This window comes from Prinia subflava, chromosome 11, assembly GCF_021018805.1.
Source record: "Prinia subflava isolate CZ2003 ecotype Zambia chromosome 11, Cam_Psub_1.2, whole genome shotgun sequence".
Taxonomy (NCBI): domain Eukaryota; kingdom Metazoa; phylum Chordata; class Aves; order Passeriformes; family Cisticolidae; genus Prinia; species Prinia subflava.
This window is the reverse complement of record NC_086257.1, coordinates 6858929-6876761: the sequence shown is the minus strand read 5'-3', so window position 1 is coordinate 6876761 and position 17833 is coordinate 6858929. Positions and strand designations below refer to the sequence as shown.

Sequence of the window (17833 nt, the reverse complement as noted above, 5' to 3'; positions counted from 1 at the left end):
CAGCTGAGCACTGCCGTGGGCAGCCAGGGGCTACAAACAGCTTTTATCCTCCAAGGCTCCTCCAGTTTCCCCAGCGCTTCAGCTATCGGGCCGAAATCAAACTATATTTTAAGCGGGGGGGAAGCAAGAAGGCGCGGACGAATCGTTCGTCGCTTCGCTGTGGCTGAACCCGAGCCCTCAGGGCTGCGAGCGTGCAACGCCCCCTGGCGGCCGCTGCCCGGGAGTCTCGCGAGATCCGGCGCGCCGTGCGCGCGGGGCGGGGGTGCCGCTGGGCGGGGAGGCGCCATCTTGTTCCTGTGCGGAGCGGCGGCGCCGGGCCGGGCCGGGCTGAGGGAGCGCCCGGGGCAGCGCCGCCGCCACCGCGGGGCGCGGCATGGACACCCACTATTACGGCGGGGAGCAGTCAGGTAGCGGCGCGGGGCGCAGGAGTCTCCGGGGAGGGCGTCGGGCACGGCAGGGCCCGCGGGTTCGGGGGGACAGCGGCGGGGCCTTGGCCTGAGGGCAGCACGGCGTTAATTGCTTCAGTGGTCTGGTGTCCGGACAGTGCGTCAGGCGCTGCCGGCATGGTATAGGAGGTTTTGTGCGTTCCCAGGGGTGTCTGGGGTGGTTTGTTCGGACAGCCCCGTTTCCCTGCCCCCTTAGAGCGGGAGCCCCCTCGGTTCCTGTGCGGTTCCTTAAAACGCTGCTTTACTTTCTTTTTTTAATGTCGGAGTAGATGACGGAGGAGCTACTCCAGTGCAGGACGAGCGAGACTCAGGATCTGATGGGGAGGATGAAGGAAACGAGCAACATTCTGGATCGGAGAATGGAAGTGTAGGGCACCATTCAGAGGTACTAAGGGAGCTTCATCTAGATAAAGTTTACTCTTCTCTGAGTTCTTTTTTGTTGTTGTTTAAAGTGGTATTCTCTCTTACCCGAGACATACGTGTTTATTCAGTTCCTCTTAAGGGTTCAATCGGGCAAAACTTTATTTCCATAAAAAAGCGTTGACTAGCCTCCCGACAAATATGTTGGCTAGGGTTTTGGTTTGGGGTTTCTTTTGGGGTTTGGTTTTGTTTGTTTGTTTTCTAAATTATTACGATAGCACACGCTGTTCTGAACTTGAGTGAGTTGTCCTCGATAAGCCTCAATTTCACAAAGATAAAATTTGGGGTTGGAAACTAAGAGATGGATTCCAAGGAGTTTGAAGTTGTACCTGAAATTCTGCAGAGTGGTGTAAAACCACACGCTTTGGAGGTGGAGATGTCCTTTACAGAGAATAAAGGCTCTCCCAGCCTCCATGTCAAACGGGGGCACTGACTCTTGAGTCTGATCTGTGCTGGTTTTCACCTTGTCATTCACAGAGGAGCAGGTGTGCATGGGGAGCACGTGAAGGTTCCTAAATGGGACCTGTTTTTCTTCTGGAGTGGTTCCCACTTGGAGAAGCATTCAGCATGGAAAGACTTTGGTCCAGGGTTGTTTCTGGGACAGAGTCACTTCATTTGTGGATTGACAGGGCTGAGAAGAGATCCTGGTGAAAGAGAAGGCTCTCTCTAGACTGCTAGGACAGATTGAGAGTTAAGATTTAGTTTTTAAGAATTATTTGTGGCTCACAATAAAGTTACATGAAATTTTCATTGGAACGAATAATTGTGGCTTCTAAACTGAGATCTTCTGCCAGCAAAGTTTCAGAGAACTTTTTAATGCTTATAAAAACTGTAATCAAAGGCATTTCATAGTGTTCTGTGTATTCTGCTGTATTTTGTGTAAAGCTCAGATTTACTCTGACTTTCAGTGTTTTCAGTGGGTTTTCAGTGTCACACATTCTAGAAATTGCTTAAAATGCGATAAAGGCTGATGAGAGAGGGCCTGACTCCACTGTGGCATAACTTGCAATCTTTTTCTTTTTTTTTTCCCCTGCCTTTATTGAATTCATACTTTGCTCAGAGTTAGAAAGTGGATGAAGATTTTGTATTTTTACAAAATGAAAGTTCTTCCCATGTATTGAAACTTAATTGTAAAGCACGTTTGGAATTTACTTTTTTTGAAAGGTGTTGATCTTTTCAAGGGAAGAAATAGATTTGTTGTGAGGCAGCATCTCTCATTGTGACAATTTCAGTGTGGCAGGACACACATTTCTCAGCTTGGGAAAAAAAATTGTCTGTCCAAGGGATTTAGTACCTGTGTTTTAATGAAAGAAAAGTGTGATGAGTGTGTGAAGAGTCATGGTGCTGCTACAGTAATATTAAACTTTTTCTGCTATGTCATTGGTTATGTTTGATCATCACTTCTTATTTTCCTATACTTCTGTGAGATTTTCATTTTACTTACTGTGGCAGGGAAGTTGACTGTTGTTCACATCTGCAGCATGTCTTCTTCAGATTTAGGCGAGCAGAAAGTACCAGTTATCATTGTTAACTGGTCCTCTGAATGTGCTGCATTGTTTTAAAGACTTTGTTCTGCCATGGCAATTGAATATTCCTCTATAGATAAAATACTTCAGAAAGTCAATTAAAAGAAAAGAGCCAAGCTGAGCCATCTTTCTGACCAATACTAAACGTGAACTGTCAAGCCTTAATGCTTTATTTGATTCAGCTCAAATCAAAATTTGAATATTTTGTTTTGCTATGAAGTCTCAATTTTTCATTGCCTCCACTGAGTTCACTTTGCACTCTAAAGGCAATAATGTGGAGCAGCCATCTCTGAAAAGAGTAGCTCTTGGTCATTTGTCATATTATTTACTCTACATACTTTCTCATCCTCTTATTTTCTTCCGTCTTTAGGAATATGTGGGAGAAATGACACTCAAAGGTAGTAAAACCTTTGAGACAGCCTAATCAGTTAAGTCTGTTTAATTACTATTTTGTCTCTAATTTAGAACTCAGCTGTAAAGAACTGAAATTTTAAAATTTCAAACTTTTCTTTCAGGTTCTTAACTTTAAAGAAAAGGGGAATCCTGAGGAATTACTTATGTAGGTCTCAGGTATGTGGGTTTTTCTTTTCCACAATTCTTTTCTGGCTTTCCTTCCCCCAGTCCCACTTTATCTATAAATGTTCTCTTTGATGTCCTTACTGATTCTGCTTTAGACAACTAGAGTTAGTTTTGGTACAGTAATGAATCTGAAATCATGTTTACAGTGTTTGTCCAAGTCAGGCTCATACAGAAATCTGTAATAACTCAGTTCTTACACTTCCACCAAGTTCTGCTGTTCCATAAGTTGTGATTAGACTGTGACTGTTAACTAATGCAGATGTGTGATGCTTCTGAAAAAAGGAGGAACTTGCTGATCTGCCCATGATGGTTGTGTAGGTCTTAGTTTAACACTCATCTTTCATGAGATTATAGTGGATGGGTTCAGTTTTGTTGAAGTTACTAAATTATCAGAGAAGTGGCTGCATGTTGATCCAATAAGCTGCTTGGTAGCTGTAATTTTTACGTAGAAGTGTAACACTGTAAATTTGATTTTGAGATATTCCTTATTTTATACTGTACTAAAGCCTCATGTTATAGAACTCTTTCATTTAAAAATTTAAGGACATCTCAATTAAAATGTTTATAGATAAAGAGGAGGAAGAAAAGAAAGCAAAGGAATTAGAGAAAAATGCAGTAGCAATTACCTGAGACCTACTTGGTTTTGAGGATGTCTAATCTTTCAGTCAAGCATTTGGAAAAGGAAAATTAGAAAACTCAAAAATCAAATATTTCTTTTGTTTGAAAACGGTTTTTTAGAGATGAACTAAGAAAAAGGGAAGGTGAAGACTATCAAACGTATCCAGCAGCGTTTCATCATTTTACTGGGGAGTTGGTCACTTTTTATATCAGTTATATTCCAAAAGATGCAGATTCATTAATTGTGTGCAGAGGCCTCGTGCAGCAGGCTGTGGGCAGGTCCGTGCCTGTGCAGGGTCTCAGCTCTGCTGCAGAAGGCGCGTCCTGAGACTGGCTGGGCTGTGGGGCAGTGCTGCTCTCACTGACACAGGCTGGGGCTGGCAGGGGCTGTGGGGCAGTGCTGCTCTCACTGACACAGTGTGAGGCTGGCAGGGGCTGTGGGGCAGTGCTGCTCTCACTGGCACAGTCTGGGGCTGTGGGGCAGCGCTGCTCTCACTGACACAGGCTGGCTGGGGCTGTGGGGCAGCGCTGCTCTCACTGACACAGGCTGAGGCTGTGGGGCTGTGGGGCAGCGCTGCTCTCACGGACACAGGCTGAGGCTGGCAGGGGCTGTGGGGCAGTGCTGCTCTCACTGGCACAGTCTGGGGCTGTGGGGCAGTGCTGCTCTCACTGGCACAGTCTGGGGCTGTGGGGCAGTGCTGCTCTCACTGGCACAGTCTGGGGCTGTGGGGCAGTGCTGCTCTCACTGGCACAGTCTGGGGCTGTGGGGCAGTGCTGCTCTCACTGGCACAGTCTGGGGCTGTGGGGCAGCGCTGCTCTCACTGACACAGGCTGAGGCTGTGGGGCTGTGGGGCAGTGCTGCTCTCTGGCACAGGCTGGGGCTGTGGGGCAACGCTGCTCTCACTGGCACAGTGAGGCTGTGGGGCAGTGCTGCTCTCACTGACACAGTCTGGCTGGTGCTGTGGGGCAGCGCTGCTCTCACTGACACAGTCTGGCTGGGGCTGTGGGGCAGCGCTGCTCTCACTGACACAGTCTGGCTGGGGCTGTGGGGCAGCGCTGCTCTCACTGACACAGTCTGGCTGGGGCTGTGGGGCAGCGCTGCTCTCACTGACACAGGCTGAGGCTGTGGGGCTGTGGGGCAGCGCTGCTCTCACTGGGGCTGTGGGGCAGCGCTGCTCTCACCGGCAGGCGGTGCTGCCTGGCTCAGTGTCCCGCCCTGCGCTGCAGGAGTTGCTGCCGCTGCATGCCCGGGGTGCGCAGGGGCACCGCGGGCGCTGCTCCGCAGCCACTGAGCTGCTGTGGCACCGGCTGAGGCTGCCAGCTGGGGCCTGCTGCCCCTCGCCAAACACCTTCATTCTCAGCATGATTGTCAGTGTGCAGTGGCAGATTAAAGGTTCAGGATCTTGTCATCATCTTCAGTAATAATGCTCTAGAGTTATAGTGTCTTCTCACCAAGCTTTTGCATAAGAAGTTCTTTGTAATTTAGTGATTAATTCAGAATAGATGCATGTATAACCTGCAGCCACACTTCTGACCCTAGAAATATTAAGAATCATTACTGATTCTAGTTGATTCTTAATTTTATTTGTTCACCAAAGAATTTCTAAACTGGAGGCTGGGAAGGTGATGGTCCTAATATCTTAAAGAGGAGTATTTTTATTTTCTTGGATTTGTTTAGAAAACCCTTTATTACTGCTAACATAATTATCAGTAGTATTCAGCATTCACCATCTGACATTGAGAGAAGACAGACAAACCCACAAAAAAATAAAATGGTAGAGAAACAAGGATTAAATAATTTTTGTTACTGTAGATACCAATTTGAGTTCAGTGTTTCTCAATGAATTTACCTGTAACTGCTGTGGAATCTGCTTTCTGTTCTGTTTCCAGCTGCAGTTTTCTTTAGTCTAAAGTAATATGGTCAGGGGCGATCTGTCTCATACAGCTGTGATTGGTTTAGGTGGGACATACTAGGCTGGAGAAGAGCAATCCAAGTGATTTTTTGGTAAGGGAAAAAATAGTAACAAGCTGAGAGCAGTTGAGTGTACATTGTCAATTCTGTCACTTCCTAATATTAAGATTTAATTCTTTAAAATTCCAGAGTCAGGTTTTAACAGAACAGTGTTTCCTTTCCGTGAGGAGAAATGAGAATTACTGTATACAAAAGATTGAGAAGGTGCATTGCTCTAGAGACAGGAACAAGCAGCAGAGAGAAACAGCTCAGATTGTCCCCACAGCTGTTTGTAGTTAGCATTAAGTAACATGGAAATAGTGAAGTAGTATTCCAAGTGCATGTTCTAAAATTGCATGGTCCTGGGGGTTTTTGCATTGTTCAGTAACGTTGTTAGTCATTCTGCAGTAATTTAGAAGATCTTTATCAAATGCTAGTCAAAGGAATAAGTATATAAAGTCCAAAGTCTTAAAAAGCAATGCTCTTTGCCACTTAGAATAATTGTGGAGGAAGTAGTTCCTAAGAGCAATTGAAATTAATTTTATTTAAAATTCTTCCTGCATCCTGCCTTTTAAAGATGTATAGTATTCTTTGCTCCAGGTGTAGGATAGCTACACCTACGTTTTTTATGGCTCTGAATGTGGGAGTAGAATGACTGCAGGAAAAAAAAATAGAAAGTCTGTTTCCAAGGAAATTAAATTGCAGAAAAAAGAGATTTGGAAACTTCAGGAGATACAGGTCTTAAAGCATCTCCTAGGACAATAAATATTCAGACTGCAAGTAGAAAAAGTTTATAGCAGAGACAAAATGACTGAGGAAAGCCTGACCAAGGCTTTGAGTTGAGTGTGCAAAAGAGAAGTTCTTGTACACTGTTGTTGTTTCCAGCTGAAAACGGGATTGTGGTCACAGTAGCTGTGAGAGCTGGATTGATGGACTGAGTGTTCAAGAATCTAGTTTCATATTTTCAGGTAAAATTGAGATTTTTTTTTTCCAAGTAGAAATTAGACGTTGGAAAGATAAATTACGCTGTAAGTAATTATACTTAGCACGGTGGCTTGTGAGAGGTTCTCTTAAAAATGGAGCATGTGGCTCAGTGTTTTTTGCTGTGTAGAAAAGTTAAAGGATTGTTTCAGTTCTAAAGTCAGATGGGTTTGTTAGTGCATGGGTTATCTTGGATGTCTGGATAAGCCATGGGAGCTGTCAGCATAGGGGAGAGAATTGTTGAATCTTTTCTTGCACACAGAAACACAAAACTTGTTAACAATAGTACTCTGAAAGGTCTGACTAAAACTTTATTCTTGTTTTTAGCTAGGCTTTTGTTCTTTAGTTGTTCTTAATTAGGTTTTCTGGCCAAAGAAGGAACAGACACTAGCTTCATTTGGAGTGTAATGCATGTTCTGTTTCACTAAGATGTGTTTCATACAGAAACCATCTGTTTGAGATCTTCAGCAAAATAAAATGACAAATGCAAGATACTCTTTTTTGCTTTGTTACTGAGAATTTCAACTAAACCACTTTGAAGGCCTGCCTATTAAAATAAAAGTACTAAGCCTTTACTCTTGATCAATTGAACCCTTTTTAGACATGCTTATTTAAGTGTGCTGTGAACTCTGTTACCATTTTCAAAATACCATGGAGCTGCAGGATGGACATACTTCCATTGATCTCTTAATATTTGATATGAAGTTCTTAATAGGCTTTTGATGCAAATTGTCTAATTATTTCTACATAGAAATTATTTCAGTTTGCAGCACCTTGGGTAACCAAATTGGAGGAAGGACAAGCAAAAATTCAGAACATTTTTTCTTTACTTTTTAAGGTGGTTTTGCTTAGTCGCCTGAGATTATTTTTCTGTTTCAGAATGAACACAGTGATGGCGAAGATGATGGGCAAGTTGGAGAGCCTCATATGACAGACTCTGAAAATGAAGATATCCCAAGACAAAAAGAAAGTGACTCAGATAATGAGGAGGCCCCAAATCACAACGTAAGTGATTCAGAAAATGAAGCAACTCATGGAGGGAAAGACAGTGATTCTGATACTGAGGACCGTCCAAACCAGCATTTAAGTGACTCTGAAAATGAAGAGGCCTTAAATCATCGAGCAAGTGATTCTGACAATGGAGACCCTCCAAGGGATCACAGCAGTGATTTTGAAAATGAGGAATCACACAAGCAGCCAGCCAGTGACTCAGAGAGCGAAGAGCTCCAGAAGCAGCCAGCCAGTGACTCAGAGAGTGAGGAGCTCCAGAAGCAGCCAGCCAGTGATTCTGAGAGTGAGGAGCTCCAGAAGCAGCCAGCCAGTGATTCTGAAAGTGAGGAGCTCCAGAAACAGCCAGCCAGTGATTCTGAGAGTGAAGAGCTCCAGAAGCAGCCAGCCAGCGACTCCGAGAGTGAGGATGTGTCCAGACACAAGCAGATAGAGTCTGAAGATAGCGATGGGGAGGACAGGAAGGAAAAGGTGCAGAACGACTCTCATCATTCAGATAATGAACATGTAAGGAAAGGATTTCAGGGCTCTGACAGTGAAGATGAAGCTCCTAAGAGACGTAAAATATCAGACAGTGATGAAGATGAGAAAGAGGAAGAAAAGATGGTGAAGAGGAAAACAGCCATCCTTTCTGATAGTGAGGATGACAGTGAGAAAACACGTAAGAAACTGTGCTGTGAAAATGTGTTGTGACAGGCAGTGGTGTGAAAGTTAAATCATTGCTTTTATGTGGATAAAGCATCTTAAGTGAGAAACCATAAATCAGATTTGGTTTTGGAGCAGAACTGCATTTGTAGAGACTGTTGTTCTGACTGCTTTGCTGTGTGAATGTGTATCTAATACTTGTGAGTAATAAGTAGGTCTAACAGAAGACTGTAGGGTTCTAACAGTAGTGTCTGTTGACATGGTAGTTTGTTATTTATCTACTCCTTTGCTGTCTCTCTAGTAATTTTTTCCTGTGAGGTTTTTTTCATATACTGGGGGTGAGAGATTTGAAATGACAATTTTTTTTATGTATAGATGTAGTGTGTGGAAGCTCCAGTTGCTGATTTAATAAAAAACTTCAGAATGGATATGCTTTTTAAGAAATGGCAGTGGTCTGGTGTAGGAAGACTGTTAGTCAGGGAATAATTTGAGAGTAGCAGTTACTGGGACATGCAGTAATGCTCCTTTCTGCTGGCAGCTGCAAAAAAGGTACGAATCCTTTCCGATGGTGAAGAGTCAGACAGTGACGCTGCTTCAGAGAAATCCGACAAAAGGAAGAAAAACGTTGTATCCGATAGCGAGGAGGAGGAAGAAGGAAAAGAGAATGCTGAGAAGAAAAAAGGGAAAGATCTGTTTGGCAGTGACAGTGAATCTGGAAATGAACAAGAGTAAGTGCTAAAGAAAATGAATTTTTTGGGGGTTGTAGACAATGGGAGTGATGGTGAATGGGAAAGGGAAAAATCCCAACCAGAGAATGACTGTTCATCTTCATTGGTGGCATGAAGAGAAAGGTCTGAGACAGAAAAAAAAGGGAGATCTTCACACAATCATTAGAGATTTTGCAGAAAAGGCACATCTTGTTGTAGTCCAAATAGATAAATGTTGCTGTTACTTTCACAGGAACCTGATTGCAGATATATTTGGAGAATCTGGCGATGAGGAAGAGGAGGAATTTACGGTAAGTGTTACTGTGGATGTCTCCTGTTGACTTGCTAGATCTGAAGAGAATGTATATGCTGCATCAGGTCAGTTTTTTATCTGCCGGACTCACTGGGGTAGTCCTTGGATTAAATAACATTTACAGCTCCTCTTTTGGGAGAGTTGTTGGTGTGGCAGTAGTCATAGGGGGAATTTAAAAGACTTCGTTCATCTTTCTAGATCCTCTGAAGACTTACCTGAAGCTTTTTTGTGTCAGTGTCAGGTATCTGAGTAGATGCTCAGTCCTGATCCATACACTGATTTGCACTACCTGTACTCCTTAGGGTTTTAACCAGGAGGATTTGGAGGAGGAGAAGGGTGATGGAGACACGAAGGAGACAGCAGATGAATCGGACTCTGATGATAACATCAAAAGAGGGAAGCAGTAAGTCATGGTGTTACATATTCCTTAAAGCCAGATTTTGGTGAAAGGGTGTTATGGACCCTGGAATTACAGGTGTGCACATGTTGGGTATCACAAATGCAGGCTCTGGGGCTGTCTGGGAGCCGTTGGAGCCCTTTGCTAGCTCTGCATTTTGCATACTGAGGGTAATTAATTATCTCACAAGGACCTAGAGACACAGTGTTTGTACTCTGCAGAAACATACAGTTATTTCCTCCAAGGAGCATCAGCTAACCCTGTGCTGTGTTCCAGCATGGACTTCATGTCCGATTTCGACATGATGCTGCAGCGCAAGAAGAGCATGAGCGGCAAGCGCAGGCGGAACCGCGACGGGGGCACCTTCATCAGCGACGCCGACGATGTGGTCAGTGCCATGATTGTGAAGATGAATGAGGCTGCTGAGGTGAGTTTTACAGGCTCCAAAGACACCTTAAGATTCAGTTCCCTTCCATGGGAAAATCGTGTGGTTAGTAAGATACAAAAATCTGGCTTGTATTCAGCAGGAGTAATATGTACACCATGGAAAGCTTCTAATGTCTATAGAACCACTTAAATGTTATTTTGCTGTTCTAAATGAAAACATTCTGTTGAAATTTTGATAAAATACTAATTCTAAAAATTGAAATTAGTTGAATTGCTAAACTTTGATCAGTTGAGATCAACTTCTATAAAAAGGGATATATAGGTGCTCTATAAACTACCTAGAATTGTGTTAAACACTGAGAAAGGGACTATGCTTTAATTTCGTTATAGTGTTACTGGCATGTGTCTTTGGTATTTGTTCCTGAGAAGAGCCCCTTTCCAAACTGTTTGAATGACAGTGCTGTGGTAATGATGTCAGAGTAACAGATTCATGGGACTTTCTGTCTTGGCAGCCTGCCTTTTTCTAGGAGAAATTTTTAATATGTTACTGTGGAAGGTTTTATAGGGTCCTGCCTTTTGTCAGGTGTCATCTGTTTTGTTGGAGTAGCAATCAAATGAATAAACAGCACAGCAAAACACATTAAAACAAATTGAGGGATATACAGGACTTTAGAAAGAGGAGCTTTACAAATAGCAACAACAAAAAAAATCTTCCTGAGAATGAGATCAGAGGGATAATGAGTTCAGAAAGATGGGGAGAGTGAGAAAGCAATCTGGCAGGCAACTGAAACTTGTTGGACTTAACAGGAAAGCGTTTCTTGGACAAGATGACAGCTAGATGTTTCGAATGAGGAGGCAAAGTTTGAAATACAGGGGCAGGAAGAGGGAGGAGATGCATTAGAAGAATCTCCTTCCTCGCGATAAAACAAACACAGCACAGAAAAAACTTTCAGAGGATTAGGACGAGTAGAAAGGAATTACCAGAGCTGGACAGAAATCTGTTGATTGCAGTGGATGGTTTTGATATGGGACACAAGTACTGAACAGATAGTGACAGCCAGGCCATGAATGAAAGTAATTTTGAAATGACAGAGCTGAAAGTACATGTTCTCCCTTCCCATTGTTCTGCTTAGCTATTCTTCTGTTTTTCAGGCGAGGCTTTACTAAAAAAGTGTTATCTGTGCACAGTATAGAGGACCTTTAGTTATTGTAGTCAATCTAAGTCATGAAGTGGAAAAAAAAAGTATTTAGGAGCACTCTCCTAATGTGATACTTTTGTGGGAAATACTGATTAATTTTCAGAGAACTTGTTGCGTAATTGTTTGTGAGCTGTGGAGCAGGGGACAAAGTTAGTGTAATCCCTCCAAAGTTGCACTTCCAGTTTATTAATAGACTAGTCTTTTTCTTGGAAGTGTTGCAAAGAGTGGGAGTTGCTGATTTCTTTCTTTGATTAACTTTTGCTGATTTTTCAACTCTCTACAGGAGGATCGTCAGCTGAATACACAAAAGAAACCAGCACTAAAGAAATTAACATTGCTACCAACTGTAGTTATGCATCTTAAAAAGTGAGTTGTCATTCTTTCAGTTAACTGTAACATTGGCAGTAGTTAGAATTTGTAAGATTCCATGGAATTACACTACAGATGTACTGAATATGCAGTAAAACACTGTTTTTATTCCAAGTAAATGCTGAAGCTAAGTGACCTCAAGAACCTAAAATGATACATAATTTTCCCTCTTAATTTAACATGAAACAAACTCAAATGTGCTGTTTTCCTGAAGGAACACATCTTAAGATTTTGCTGTTTTACGTGACTTTCGGGCTTCTCTTTAAACCTTTTAGGCAGGATCTCAAAGAAACTTTCATCGATAGTGGTGTTATGTCTGCCATCAAAGAGTGGCTTTCTCCTCTTCCAGACCGAAGTCTGCCAGCACTAAAGATCAGAGAGGAGCTTCTGAAGATCCTGCAAGAGGTTTGGAACTGACTTTTAACCCCATTTGTTTTGGGGCTTCTCCACAGTTTTACAGTCGTATGCTTTAAGGAAGTGTCAGGTGATAAATGAACTGCAGCTGCTGCCAATGGGCTGTGCAGTGAAACACACAAAGAAGCAATCTGTACTACAGGTAGGCTTGTGTAAAAGAATTTAGATGATTTGGCCTTGCCTGCCCATTTCAGGTTTATATCCAAATTTAAGTGAAGAGTTACTTGATGTGCATCCCTGAATTTTCTTCCCTTGTGGTCCCTTTTCTTTTCTGTTAAAGTGTGCAGTTCGTGGGAAGGCCCCTCATACTCAGTGTAGGCTTTCAGTGTCTGTGGCTAAGCTGATTGCTTGAGTGTCTTTGCCACGTAAAATTGTGTCATTATAGAATGAGTTGTTGGAAGGCAGTAGCAGAGTTTTGGGGTAATAGAAGCTAAAGAGCATTTGGAGCAAAACAGTTCTAGAAAGCTACCTAATTTTGTGTATAAACCCAAGAATGTTATGGCAAATTTCTTAGGTGTTTGATACCTTAAACAATTCCTAGTGAGACAATGAAAACATTGATTTTTCCAGGCTGATTTAAGTGAAAGGTGAATTTGGGTCTTTTTGCAATGTCCTGTGATACCATTAATGTTCAAACATAATTTATTTCTGTTTTCTGACTTTCCCTTTTGTCTGCAGCTGCCCAGTGTGAGCCAAGAGACGCTGAAGCACAGCGGCATCGGGCGGGCTGTGATGTACCTGTACAAACACCCCAAGGAGTCGAGACCCAACAAGGACATGGCTGGGAAGCTGATCAGTACGTAAACCTGCCTGCACCTTCCTGAGGTTCCACTGATGAGGAGCGGAACCTCTGCCTCCGTTTCTGATGCGCTGCAGTTGTCTGTAGAGCAGATTCTGCAGTGTAGGAACCTCACTGCTCTGTTTCACGACTTTGTAGAGCTCTTAGCAAACACTGCTGCGTTAACTGCCACATGCACCTGTTTCATTGTCTTAAACCAGAGGATGGGCATTTGCTTTGCCCTGGTTCTCCCTTGGCTCATTGTGCAGATCTTGAGTATATGCTGCAAAGGCAGGAAGGTGCTGCAGGAGGACTGTTTATTCCATGGACTCCAGAGAGAACTTGGCCGACTGAATGTTGGCTGCTCTACCAGCTGTACTCCATGTGGAGTGCATTCCATCCAGAATGGCTGCAGACTGATTATAAATTTAGTTCTTTAGGAACTTTTCGGCATATTTCTAAAATAGCATTCCTGGGTTGTACAGGAGCTCCTGACACAAAGGCCTGGTCTTTGTTAACTAATAATTGTTTTAATAGATGAATGGTCTCGACCCATCTTCGGCCTTACCTCAAACTACAAAGGCATGACCAGAGAAGAGAGGGAGCAGAGAGATTTGGAACAGATGCCTCATCGAAGGAAAATGAGCAGGTAGGAACAGTAGGCAGAAGCATGAAATCCTTCTAAGACTCCATCAAGAGAAACCAAGTGGTGTGCAAGTACTAGAGGAAATAAAAGGGTAGTAAGTTAGGGTCTCTCTTTTCTTCTAACATACTTGATTGTCCTTTTAAATTTCTTTCTCTGTGTATAGATGCCTATAAATATTTATTTTTTTGCAGCTCTGGTGGTCAGACTCCCCGCAGGGACCTGGAGAAAGTGTTAACAGGAGAAGAAAAGTAGGTTGGATTTTTTTTTTAATTGAGTGAAGTATTTTGGTGGCACTACCACTGTGGAACTTGTTTGGAGGTTTTAGAGGCAGTGGTATGCAGTGTGTTTCAAAGGAGAGCACACTGGGTGTCTTCAGTTCTCTCTGGATGAGGTTTGTCCATAACAGTCCCATCCTGTTTTTCCGCAGGGCTCTCAGGCCCGGGGACCCTGGGTTCTGTGCCCGTGCGAGGGTGCCTATGCCCTCCAACAAAGACTACGTGGTCAGGCCCAAGTGGAACGTGGAGATGGAATCCTCCAGGGTAAGCACTGCAGTGTCCTGGTGGCTGTTCCTAAGCCTGGGGCTCTGTCACACATGGCCCGCCGTGGTTGCTCTACAGGAGGGTAGATCTTTTAAAGGCCTCTTGTAGTGAGTGTGGACAGTAAATAAAATTCGATAGTAAGTAGGCTGCTCTAAGCTCATCACATGTTTTCACAGGAAAACATCTCTGACCAAAAAGAGATTTTTGAGTTAACTTTTCTAGAATTTCTCTCTCAGGTGAGAATCTGATTACAGACCTCTTGCTTTAAAGCATTTTGAGCTAAAGCTGCAGTTGAGTACCTGTGTCACTGCACTGATGTTTTTATACCTCTCCCAGCATTTGTATCATGTTCTGACTATATTCCAGTTTGGGAAATCTTTGAGGTTTTGATAAACATGAACAGCTTCGGTGGAGGCCTTTGTGTTGCTTTGTCTTCATCCATCTACTCATACAGTTTCATTTAAACGGGGTATATGTGGTAGAATATGTGTAAGTGGAAGAAGTAACTTTTGCTGTGCTGTCTGCTGTTCTTTCTCCTTCTGTCCATTAATTGAGATGTTGTTTCTAGCCCGGGACTATTAAGAGAGGTATTAGTCGCTTGGAAAAGCACAAGAGACGGTTTGCTGAACAGAAACGACTCAGCAAAGTGCATCGGGCCATCAAGTTCAGCATTGAAGGCAACAGGATGCCCCTGTAGCCATACCACTGCCTTCCCAAGGTGGAGAGGTATCCCTTGAGGGAGGTGTGAACAGTGCATGTGCTCCGGCTGTTGGCAGTTTGCACATGCAGGACAGGAGTGTGTACACCCTAACTTAAACCTGGAAAACTCTCCTTCAATTCTCTCGTGTCTGTACTGTGACCTACAAGGGAACTTGTACAGGAGAAAACAGGCTCTAGCACATAACACCTGCCATGGCTCCTGCCTGCACAGCTTCAGGGTCCCTGAATGACAGGAGTTCAGTGAAAAGATCTGTGCTCAAAACCAGCTTTGCACCACCTGTGGTTTTGAATGCTGTTGTGACACAATTAGGTTTTCCAGATTCACCTGAAGCAACACGTGGGACTTGTTAGCCCTGGGTACAGGACCTGGTGTCACTGCATGCTGGCTCTGTGGCTGACTCTAAGTGGGGCACAGTGAGGTGTTTTTCACACCTGCTTGTTCAAGGAAGTAGAACAATGTGAGACAATAGGGGTGGCTGATGGCAGCTACAGAATGAGACCGGGGGAGAAGGATCCTCTGCTGTGAGGGGGTTGGGTGCATCAATATGGAATTGTTTAGACAATTCCTGGTCTGCATTTCAGTGCTGTGAGCAGGGCTGCCACAAGCTAACAATGACAGGAAGAGGTGAGCACAAGTCATAGATAATTGTTGAGTTCCTATTAAGCTTCATATTTATTTGTTTTTAAAAAAGATATTTTCTTAAACATCACTGTGAAATTTTAGCTGTAATTTCAATGAATAGTAAACAGATTTATGAATAAAGCTTATTTCAAATCAGCATGTCAGGAGCACCTTCCTTAGCCATGGGAACAAGTTTCTAATGGATGTATTTTTCAGATAATAAGTAGCATGTTTGGCTATCACTGTTTCTCCCAAACTTAAAGGTGTCACGTTTCCATCACTTACTGTTTCTGTTGTCTAGTTTAGGAAAATTGCCTTGTAGGAAGCGCTGGCTATGGCTTGGAAGGTCCTTGCTGTTTGTCTTTCAGTGGTGTTTCAGCACACCCTCACTGTATTACTCTGTGTGGAGTAACTGTTGCGCCACCTGCTTTTCATTCACAGTTCAAATACACAGATGAAATGCAATAACTGACAGTAGCTTGTGTGGTCAGCTTAGGCATTTCTTTTTGCTACCCCCTGCACTGCCTTTGTTCAGTAATCCCTTGCTTTCTAAATACTAATCCCTGACCTTTAAAATAAATTCCAGCGTGGAATTGGTGTGTCAGCCTTAGTCACAGTGTATGTGTGTCTAACTCCTGCAGGAAGTCCAGAGGGGTGACTCAGGTGCACTGTGGCTCTGACATAGCTGCAGGCAGTAGATACAAACCTCCAAAGGCTATCCAGCCACACAGTGATTGACCCTGCACTGTGGTGGGTGTGTGTGCCACTGCCTTCCACCCGGGCCCTGCAGATACTGGGGGAAGCACTTTCCCCTTCTGGGCACAGAACAGACTGCCTGGGCCCAGTGGCTCCCCCAGCTCCTTGCCCACGTGCAGCCTCGCATGTGCCGCTTGCCTTGGACCTCTGGGGCGTCTGCTTTTTTTCAGTGGTAATTATTAGTTTTATTTTTTAAGTTCCAGGGGACCTCTAAGAAAGGGGTGAGTCGACTGGACAAACAGATGCGGAAATTCACAGATATCAGGAAAAAAAGCAGATCGGCCCATGCAGTGAAAATCAGCATTGAGGGCAATAAGATGCCATTGTGACCCTTCACAGAATGCCCCATGAGCTCTGCTGTAAGACAATACCCACAGACTCTTTGGAGACCTTTAAATTTTTTAACATGTTTGGGGTGGGTTTGGTTTTTTAGTTTGTTTTTTAAATGAATCCTTGAATTGTTGGTTCAGGTTCTGGTAGAAGATGTTGTCTGAGGACTGTGAATATGGGGACTTCATTCTCCTGATTGTATTTAAACTGGCCCTGTTGTGTCCTTTGTACAGATCATGTATTTGTTGTATTGCAACACTTTAAAAAATAAAACATCTGGGGTTTTTTTGGGAGGGGAGTGCTTGTTCATTGCTCGGATGAAGGTATGTACAGACCACCTGGGATGTGGAAAAACTGAGGAGTTAATTTTTTGTTCAGCTTTGTTCATTTTCTTATTATTCACTGCTTTATTAATCAGTTGTTGTGTCTTTGGAGATCTGCATGTATTGCTTTTGATGTAGGAGTATTGATCATCTTCCATGTCAAGGATTTTATTTTCATGAAGACTACTGTGAAGTTCAGGAGAAAGCTAGCAGATTGACCACTAAAAATGCCAGCAGCTTCCAGTTAAAATGTCACTGTAGCTTACCACTGTTCCTTGTGCTCTCCTTGTTCCTGCTGCTACAGAGTGACCACAGAGTAACATCTGGTACTCTGGGGCTTCTTTGCCTCTGCCTCTGTGGCTGTCTCTGCTGGGCATGCCTCCAGGAAGAGGACTCTTCTTACAGGTAATTGGCAGCTGGCATTTTTTCATGAAGAACTCACCTTTGTGCTGGAGGAGCAGAGCCTCTGAGTTGAGTGTTCTGTGATTCTGGGGATCCTGGTGTTGGCTGGGTTACTGCTGGCACCAGCCATGGAGAGACTGCAAGTGCGTGTAGGGGTCACAGGTTAATCTGAGAGACACTAAGGAGCTCTGCTCCTGCCTTCTCCAGGTGTAATGCAGTAACCACTTCAGGCGGTGTGTGGTTTTAGTATGCTGAGCCCTTCAAGGTTTAGGGTTTTGTGGATTTTTTTTGTTTTATTTTTTTCTTGAAAGCCAGGACATTCTTTACTGCCATAATGGCAGATGAGACAGAAATAAGTGAGCTGTGTAGAGCTGTTCAGAGCCAGAGTCTGTTTGGCCTGGAAGGTTCAGGAGTTAGAATGGATTTTTTTGGTACAACAACTTCACTTCCATCTGTGAGCACTGAATTCACCCGGGGCTGTGGGCCTGGATGTCCTACAGTGGTAGGCTTGAGACATGGAAAGCATTTTCTTTATCTAAACCAAAAAAATCTTCGTGATTCACATGAAGAAGAGTTATCTCTTCCTTTGTTACATGCAGATAGTTGTGTATTATACACAAGTACTCAGCAATACTTAAATGAGCAATTTACACTTTTTAAAGCTTCTTTGAGGGTAAGTTGATTTTACACCATTAAGGATGGGAGCAGGCATAGTGTCAGATTGAAACACTGTAGTGATAGAGTTGATCTGTTCTTA

At 43.5% G+C, this 17833-nt stretch overlaps 1 protein-coding gene across 5 annotated transcripts; it reads left to right on the top strand.

The window, feature by feature from the left end:
- Positions 1–246: 246 nt before the first annotated feature.
- On the top strand, positions 247–16644 carry IWS1 (interacts with SUPT6H, CTD assembly factor 1). Of its 5 annotated transcripts, none has more exons than XM_063408602.1 (15): positions 247–407; positions 716–831; positions 7401–8190; positions 8713–8902; positions 9135–9192; positions 9497–9597; positions 9868–10018; positions 11461–11543; positions 11822–11951; positions 12639–12756; positions 13276–13387; positions 13576–13632; positions 13812–13923; positions 14492–14649; positions 16219–16356. In XM_063408602.1, exons 1-14 carry the CDS (start codon positions 374–376, stop codon positions 14618–14620), a joined length of 2181 nt encoding a protein of 726 aa, XP_063264672.1. In that variant the 5' UTR covers positions 247–373; the 3' UTR covers positions 14621–14649; positions 16219–16356. The 5 variants fall into 5 exon arrangements, with proteins under 5 accessions (XP_063264672.1, XP_063264673.1, XP_063264671.1 ...); XM_063408603.1 differs by having other exon boundaries at positions 14492–14641; positions 16219–16353; XM_063408606.1 differs by lacking the exons at positions 247–407; positions 14492–14649 and adding exons at positions 2763–2819; positions 2908–2962 and having other exon boundaries at positions 16219–16644.
- The last annotated feature ends 1189 nt before the right edge of the window (positions 16645–17833 follow it).